The sequence below is a fragment of the Musa acuminata genome, chromosome BXJ3-9 (genome assembly GCF_036884655.1).
Source record: "Musa acuminata AAA Group cultivar baxijiao chromosome BXJ3-9, Cavendish_Baxijiao_AAA, whole genome shotgun sequence".
Taxonomy (NCBI): domain Eukaryota; kingdom Viridiplantae; phylum Streptophyta; class Magnoliopsida; order Zingiberales; family Musaceae; genus Musa; species Musa acuminata.
Window position 1 is genome coordinate 44021375 of NC_088357.1, and position 8547 is coordinate 44029921.

An 8547-nucleotide genomic window follows, 5' to 3' on the forward strand; every position below is an offset into this window, starting at 1 on the left:
TACTTATCATGTTATAGACAAAAATAAAGGATGTGGTATGAATAATTAGGAGAGTCATCTTCTCATAATTATATTTTTTTTATTGATAGATAATAATCATAAAAATCTAAGTAAATTTATAATACATCTTATATAATTAAATGATTCCATATAATTTAATAATGGTAGGATGAATTCTCCTCCATATCTAACAATACATTATTTTAATGTTGATGTTCATATTTTTTTATCTTTCGACTGTTCCATAAGGAAACAAATTCTAATCATTCTATTCAAGCCACGCGTTTCACGTTCAAAGTAGACAAATCTAATCATATTAATATAATCCATGAAACGAATGGTTCACAGTCTAACGTGGCTGCTGCTCTTCCTTCCTGCGTTCTCTATAAACAGCTCCATCTTCTGAGCTAAATGGCACTCGACACCAACTCTCCATTCTCCACCCTCGGCGTAGTAGAGAAGAGCGGAGATTCGAGATGAAGCTCGCCGTTCCTCTTCTCCTCCTTGCTGTCATCTCTGCTGCCTTGTCCGCGGTCTCGGCCGCGCTGCCGAAGGTACCCGCCGTCTACGTCTTCGGCGACTCCACCGCCGACGTCGGCAACAACAACTACCTGCCGGGGAAGGATGCCAAGGCGGACTTCCCCCACTACGGCGTCGACTTCCCGCACCAGACTCCCACCGGACGGTTCAGCAATGGCTACAACACCATTGATTTCTTAGGTGCGTGGTTGACTGGTGTCATGATTTGACTTTGGGGCGATAATATTTCCTTTTTCTTAAAAAATAAGAATAACTAAGAGATTCATCATTTTTTTTTCACAGCTATAATTCTACCAATATTTATGAATTATGCATTAAATCATTATCAATGATTTAAGGGTGACACTATATAATAATAAAGTTATCACTTTGCAACATGAAAAGTTAGTCATCAAAACAACCTCTCCAAATGCAAAGTTTTTGTATATAATTATTTTTTTATATTTAATTTGGGGCAACTTAAAAAAAAAAACTCATATTTTGGGTTTTTTTAAAGGCACCCCATTTTTTTTTTCAAACAGTACGATTAATTTAAAAAATATTCAAAATACCCATAAATTTTTTTGTCAAAAATTTTCGTCCATTTTTTTTTACCAATTTTAAATTATTACAATATTTTTTTATTTGGTTTGTTTATTATATTTTTTTCAATAATATTTATGGTGTTTTATTGAGGTATTAAAATATTATAAATATTATTGAAAAATATTATAAATAACATCATATTATGCCTTTTTTATTGTCGTTGCTCGTTGTTCATTACGATATTATATTTTTTAGCTTATAGTTTATTTTATTGAGGTTAAGAGTATATTTTGTTCATTTATAATGTTTTTAAGTAGGTCGTGTTTTTATTAAGGTGATTAAAATATAATAATTAATTAATTTTTTATTTTAATTTAGATGATATTATTCCTAAACTAGTATACTTATTTGAATTATAATATGATATATCTAATAATTTTTAATATATTTTGATTCTATTTAGCTTATTTTCATGTAGTTTTTATAGTGCTTTTATTGTGGTGTTCAGAAACACTATCATAGATTAAAAAAAATAGTTTAGATAATTTTTATATTAGAGGTATTATTTGAAAAAGAAAAATAAAATAAGAATATCTATTGAAAAATAACTCAAAATATGAATATTTTCTGAAAAATCGTTATTTAATTTTCAATCCAAACTGTTTTTATATACTAATTAAAGCGGCAATAGAAACATGACAGATGAATTAATCACGTGAATCACATGGTGATCGGAGCTCCAATAGCTCCAAAATGCAAACGACCCTATCCAAGTGAACAGTAATTCCATTAAATCTATTATAATTTGGTGCACAACAATTCGTAGGACTTGAATTAACACCATCATGTAATCTATTAGAATTTGGGGTTTTTATCTTAGCACTTGTGAAGGAAGTCAATCAATTTGTGTTCAATGTGGGCAGCAATTCATATGGGGTTCAAAAGAAGCCCACCACCGTATCTCGCTGTGGTGAACAAACCCCACCCGCTCATCCTAAGAGGCCGGCGAGGTGTGAGCTTTGCCTCCGGCGGATCCGGAATCCTCGACTCCACTGTGAGCTTTCCTCCTCCTCTTTTTCCCTTCTGCAATGATGGCCTACCCTAACCCTCCGACCATCTTCATCTTCCAGGGCACCACCATAACCATGACAAAGCAGATCCAAGACTTCGCTGCACACGAATCCAACATCGCCTCGCGAGTCACCGCGGCAGTAGCCAAGGGACTGCTGTCCAAGTCCGTCTTCCTCATCAGCTCCGGCGGCAACGACGTCTTCGCCTTCTTCTTCGCCACGGGCGGCAACGCGACCGCCGACCAGACCGAGCAGTTCTACAACGTCATGATCACCAACTACACCACACATCTCAAGGTGAGCTTCCTTCCTCAGCGAGACGATCGATGTTGGCTCTGTTGGCTAGCGTGACGAGCATGCGCTCTTCTTTCATGGCACAGGCGCTGTACGATCTGGGAGCGAGGAAGTTCGCGCTCATCAACGTGCCGCCGGTCGGGTGCTGCCCCATTTCGCGAGTCAGGCATCCCTTGGGAGCGTGCCTCGATGGATTGAACACCTTGACCAAGGGCTTCAACGACAGAGTCAGCGTCCTCGTGAAGAATCTTAGCTCGGAGATGGAAGGGATGAAGTACACGATCGGGAACTCGTACAACGTCGTCATGAGCATAGTTTCTGACCCCGCAGGAGTCGGTAAGCTCGGATGGACATCACATGTGACGAAGAGATGGATGGGAAGTGGCTAAAACGAGTACTGAGTGTTGCTGCTGTTGCTGCAGGTTACAAGGACGTGAGCAGTGCTTGCTGTGGGTCGGGGAAACTGGGGGCAGAGGTCATGTGCTCGCCCAACACCACCTTCTGCACCAACCGCAACGAGTTCCTGTTCTGGGATAGGATTCACCCGACACATGCGACGTCGGAGAAGGCGGGTTTCGCGTTGTACGGTGGGGCATCGGAGTACGCCAGTCCTATCAATCTGAAGCAGCTGGTGGAGAGTTGAAGAAGGGAATAGCGTTGATGTTGTTAGCAGAAGCTAGATGATGTAAGAGGGAGGAATAAGTGCTCTTGCACTTCGTGCTGAGCACGATGAGATTGTGGTTTATGAATAAGTAGTGATTCGAATGGAGGCATCGTTTCGTTTGCAGATTGATCCACTCGCAGGTTGGCATCAACTCGGTTTCCAATCTAATTACAACCTCATATATGACAAGTACATCATTATTGGGACGAAAGAGAGGCATACGTGTCACTCGAAGGCCCATTGGTTCTCCCTCCGAACCTCTTCCTCTTCTTCGGGGGTGAAGTCATTCTTGATGTTGAAGGTTTTACGGATCTCCTCCGGCGTCTTCCCCTTGATCATGTCGGCCACAGTTTGGCACGTCAAATCCAGCAGCCCTTTTATGTTCAGGTAATTTGCAGCCTGAATACACCACCAAATCATAGAAACAAAAAAGGCCACATAATAAGCTTGATATGTATGCCAAAGCAAGCAGTTGCATAGCATTGGAAGGAACCTGAACACTGTCTGTTCAGGTAGGTAACACAAGGTAGAGTAATATGATAAAGGAAAATAGATAATCTTCCCTCAATCTATTCTGAGCAATTTCCTTGCCATCCATGGTGTCAAGAGGCACATATGGGTAGTAGTAATAACAAAGCAAAGGACAGAAGATTCAACATGGTGATCAATACCAAAATTATAGCATGGGGGATCTGTTTCCAATTAATCTTCTTAAGCAAGTAGACCGTCCGAGGTTTCAAGTTTCAATCCCATGCACAACTCAATATACAGCACACAATTTCCTATGGTCAGAGAACTTGTTCTATGTTTCTACTCAGAAAAGAGTTAGTTTTAGCCCAAACAAAGGACATCTGTCCACTGGATGGTTTAGTCCGTCCGAGAGAAACTGGGAATGGAACAAGGCTGGAGATCACCAAGAGGCTACCAGTTGAACCAAAGCGGAGAGAGAGGCAGGACAACAAACAAACATTTAAGATAAAAGACTGGCCAGAACCAAAATTAATAACGAGCAGATCTATGTTTCGATCATGGAGTTCCCTTGCTGACTGGGTTTTAGGTTAGGATGAGAGGAAGGGCCAATACCAATGGAATTTGATTTGATTAATGAAATTGGAAGAGAATTGTCCTATCAGAGCTTAATTGCAGGATAACACCATGTAGCCAATCCAAATAGGAAGGACATTTTGGTTACTTCTACTTGATGGTGGTGGTGTTATTCTATAAAGCATAACCAATCCTGTTGCACACTTTTTCATTGAGATGAGCAAAACTCACACCATAAATTATAAAACCAGAAGATGTGCAAATATGACAATCATCCTTCCAAGATTATATAATTAATATGCTGTTCTCATAAACTATCTTATTAATTAAACAGACAAGAATGAAATGGACTTAAACAAAAAACGTTACTAGAATAATCAGCTGATATTCCATGTTTTGAAAGCATATCCAATCAGTTTCTGATATAGCATAAATGAATATAAGGTTAAGTCATGCTACATTTTGCAGTTAATGGGTCATAATATTAAGCCTGTTTGGCTACTATGTCTTCTATTCAAATTAATACTTGTTTTTCTATTTAAGTAGGATTTTAACAATTCTTAGGTCCTAGGGTTGCGTAACCTAGTCAAAAGCATATGTCTGAGTTAAGAGTTCTAGTTCATGTATGACATGTTTATTAGCAACCCCATTTGAAGTCAAAGACTATCACAGACATATAGCAACGAAGTTAGAGGAAAATAGGTGCTTCATTGTTAGGAAAAAAAAAAAGGTCAAATGGCATATGACATTGAAAGAGCCAAAGTAAGTCTTTTTATAAACCATTTTAGCCTAACTCTTAGTTACAAATAACTATTGTTAATGTCTTACCACAATTACCTACTATTTCCTGCATAGCTATGAATTGTTTGAATCACTCTTTTAATGCTTCAATAGTTTTAGTTTTACTATGTCAATCTATGTCTGGGTTACCGTGCCAACTTCCTGAGTTTTGTTTTAGTGAATATCAGAACTCGTAACACAAAGCTAATTGATGGTTAGGTTCTATGTTTTGCTTTTAGGAGGCTGAGTAGATAACACATGTGACCAGTACCATTTGTATTATTTGTTTCTACAATTAAGCCTAGGAACACCACTCCAAGCAATTATTATATAGAGGAAGGTATGCGGACTATGAGAGGGGATGGTCCAGATGATTTAAAAAACAGAAGAAATACCTGCAATAACAAAGAATGTCTTCAACCCAAAACAATTAAGAATCACCCTATGATTTAATTATTCTCACTTAAGCAGTTTCTTGTTTATAAAAGACACCCAAATATCAATTAAAAGCCACCTCTCAACTTCTTATAAAATGAAAATGTGAGATTACATTAATCTAAGAATGTATTTTACCAGAAACCCTTATTATTTTGAAAAATAAATACAAGACTGGAGACCTCTAAAATGCCCAATACTGTTTAACCATAGTCTAATAATTCACTAATTACAGATATAACCAAGAAATAATAAAATGCAAACTAAAGACTAATGAGTTGAAGCTTTACCTTAAAAAAAGCCTCCTATTGGTTGGTGCTAGTAAAATTACTTGACTCAATTTAACTGTTCTTCACATCCTAAAGTGCTTAAATTTTCCACTCAAGTTGTAGATGCCAGTTGCCAATAACAGCCAATCATCAACTCGCATGTAACTGCTGATCTACCGTCAGCCGTCATCAATAAGTGGTTGGCAATCAATATCAGTGGTCCAACACTTGCAGCAATTTACCACTGGCCAATGATCATCAAAATATAATCTACAAATGTCAGCAATCATCAACTGACATACCATCAATGGATAGAGATTAATGGTGACCATCTTCCAAAAACTAGAAAGCAATCTACAATATCACATTATATCAGTGATTGGCAGTCACCAAATGATGATACATAAGATGATCTCCAATTATCAACCAACTGCCTCACTAGCAATCATAGAGTGGTTATAGTATCCATCAATCTATTTATTGATTAACAACCAACAACCAGAGAGCAATCTTAGATTTTACATCAGTAATTACCAATCACCAACTGATGATCTATAATACGTTAACCAATCATCAACCAGAAACCTTAGTGATCATAGTTTACCAACCACCAGTCTCGCTGTATCCCTTTGAAACAGAAGGTCAATGGACTACAGATGATCATCTACCAATCAGCAACCAACCAACAGTATAATGGTGGACTATGCACATTGGTGGTCTAGTTAAAGCTGACTGAGACTGATGATATGATATATTGAAATAGGTAATCCACTGACAATCTAAAACAGTGGCCTGTCAACCAACAATATATTGGTTTTATCAACTAACAGGATAATGATATTCAGCTATCATGATAAATGGCATGTCAACCTTTCGGTGACCAACCAGTGACAGCCAGGCCAATTGATGACAAACAATTGATGATCAAGCTGCACTCAATGACCAATACACTGGACATTTGCCTACCAACTAGCAATAGGTCAACCATCTCAAGGTGATTCCTGCCAACAATCCAGTGACAGCCAATCATCTATAAGCTTCAATATTGATTGCTGAAGCACAGCAAGCATACATCAAAGAGATAAACAGCATGTCTAGAAGGAACAAAAAAACCTTCCAAATTGATGATCATTAGGTTTTTCACTAAAACCTCACAAGTATGTCATGTTGTAATCACAAGCGTTCATGCCCAAAAATTCTAAACTTGGTCCAATTTCCAAGACCCTATAAATAACCTAGGTTTATCAGGCATTTGCTTCAGAAGATTAACTCAGTTGATTCAAATGCCTTACAAGCAAACCTAAAACAATGGAAACCACAGATTGTGCAATATCTTACACAACCAAACAAAAGTCATGCTAATGTTTACTCAGCAATATCTTATCACCTTATAAAAAACAAAGATTCCCAATATAAAGATAGGCAAAAGTCGAAGCAACTTGACAAAAGAATAAACTATGAATAAAAAACAGTGCTCCTGTGATTGGTTATGCATGGAATCTAGGATGGTTCTCCATCCCAAGTAGACTAAACGTTACAAAGATTTGACAAAAGAAAATGCAAGCTATTCTGCGGTGTGTCTCCTTCATGTAGGTGTGAGTTCCAATATTGGCTTTATACTCCTCATAAACTAAGATTTATCTAGGGCATCTCTGTAGAAAAAGAAATATACAATTTTGCAAATGTCTCACTGGAGATTAAAAAAAGGTTACTAGAATGGCGAAAAAAAGGAAACATGAGGCCAAAAAAAACTACTGGGAAGCTACTAAGCAGGCTCATCATCACCAAACGCCAATGAAAACACACCAAAGATGACGATACCGTATTGTTATACAGTGAATATGTATGAGCTTGTTAATTACCTTATTTTGCAAACATCCATCATATATCTTACAAAGCTATACCTAGCAAAATTATCCTCTATCTATTCATCATCAACAAATACATCACATTTACCACCTAAACGTGTAAATGCAGAACCAAACTAGATTTATCACCAAAAAGATAACAATATAAGACGATGAGAGAAGAGGAAGCATTCAGATATCTCACCAGGATGAGATCGAAGAGGGTGGCCTGATCGACCTTGACGAACTCGGCGTCCCAGGACTTGATCTCGTCGTCGGTGGGCTTGGAGCCATCATCGGAGGACTTGGAGGCAGCGGCGGCGGATGCCTCGACATGCTTCCTGCAATACTCGATAACCTTAGCGAGGATCGCGGAGGTGACGTTAGGGAGCGGGATGCCGTTTTCGGCGCAGTCGTCCTCGATCATGTGCTTGATAGTCTGCGACTCCATGGCCACCGCCTCGTCGACCTCGAACACCTCGCCGTCGGAGCTCTTGAGCATGATCGTCTTCGCCATGGCCACCAGAGCCGGGATCGAACTGAGAGTGGAAAGGGCTCGGGAGGGAACCGAGATAAGAAGAAGCCCTAGAAGTCAAGATCAAGACCTACCCCTGCCCGATCTGGCCGACGATTCCGCAATGATGGGAAACAATCTTACTGGAAACGCGTTTCATATCTTGCCTAAACCAACAATATTATTTTTTAAAATAAAAAATAAAATGACAAAAACGGAATTCAAAATTTTTATCAGTCAAATGATATTTTTTTATATAAAAAAATATTTTATCGTTAAAAATACTTTAATATTTTCCTTTTTAATTATAAATGTGTTTCTTAAATTTTAAATCTGAACTTTATTCTTTTACTCTAATAGAAGATTTTTTTGAAAAAAATAAATGAACCCAATAAATAGATGATACACTCTTTGAAATAAACTAGATAATTATATTCATTATTATTCTCTTTATAAATTTATAATACCTAATCGATTATAGTAATTAGTATAAGGTAGTATACCCTATCTCTTCTTGCACCCCTCTTTCTCGTTATCATTATATCATTTTTATCTTTTTTTATCT

General features: G+C 37.9%; 2 protein-coding genes across 2 annotated transcripts; one reads left to right on the forward strand and one right to left on the reverse strand.

Moving 5' to 3' along the window:
- The first annotated feature begins 399 nt into the window (after window positions 1-399).
- Window positions 400-3216, forward strand: LOC135649907 (GDSL esterase/lipase At5g55050-like). Its single transcript, XM_065168868.1, has 5 exons — window positions 400-720; window positions 1989-2119; window positions 2196-2432; window positions 2516-2765; window positions 2852-3216. The coding sequence occupies exons 1-5, from the start codon at window positions 477-479 to the stop codon at window positions 3070-3072; spliced, it is 1083 nt and encodes a 360-aa protein (XP_065024940.1). The 5' UTR covers window positions 400-476; the 3' UTR covers window positions 3073-3216.
- LOC135649908 (SKP1-like protein 1) lies at window positions 3171-8100 on the reverse strand. Its single transcript, XM_065168869.1, has 2 exons — window positions 7674-8100; window positions 3171-3492 (listed from the first exon to the last, which is right to left on the reverse strand). The coding sequence occupies exons 1-2, from the start codon at window positions 7983-7985 to the stop codon at window positions 3319-3321; spliced, it is 486 nt and encodes a 161-aa protein (XP_065024941.1). The 5' UTR covers window positions 7986-8100; the 3' UTR covers window positions 3171-3318.
- Window positions 8101-8547: the final 447 nt, after the last annotated feature.

What these genes read in the sequence shown, in the direction of transcription:
- LOC135649907 (XM_065168868.1), top strand. Translation starts at nt 477, where the DNA reads ATGAAGCTCGCCGTTCCTCTTCTCCTCCTTGCTGTCATCTCTGCTGCC. An exon ending in ACTACACCACACATCTCAAG is followed by an intron (nt 2,433 to 2,515) that starts GTGAGCTTCCTT and finishes TTCATGGCACAG; the next exon opens with GCGCTGTACGATCTGGGAGC. An exon ending in TTCTGACCCCGCAGGAGTCG is followed by an intron (nt 2,766 to 2,851) that starts GTAAGCTCGGAT and finishes CTGTTGCTGCAG; the next exon opens with GTTACAAGGACGTGAGCAGT.
- LOC135649908 (XM_065168869.1), bottom strand. Translation starts at nt 7,985, where the DNA reads ATGGCGAAGACGATCATGCTCAAGAGCTCCGACGGCGAGGTGTTCGAG. An exon ending in CCCTCTTCGATCTCATCCTG is followed by an intron (nt 3,493 to 7,673) that starts GTGAGATATCTG and finishes TGGTGTATTCAG; the next exon opens with GCTGCAAATTACCTGAACAT.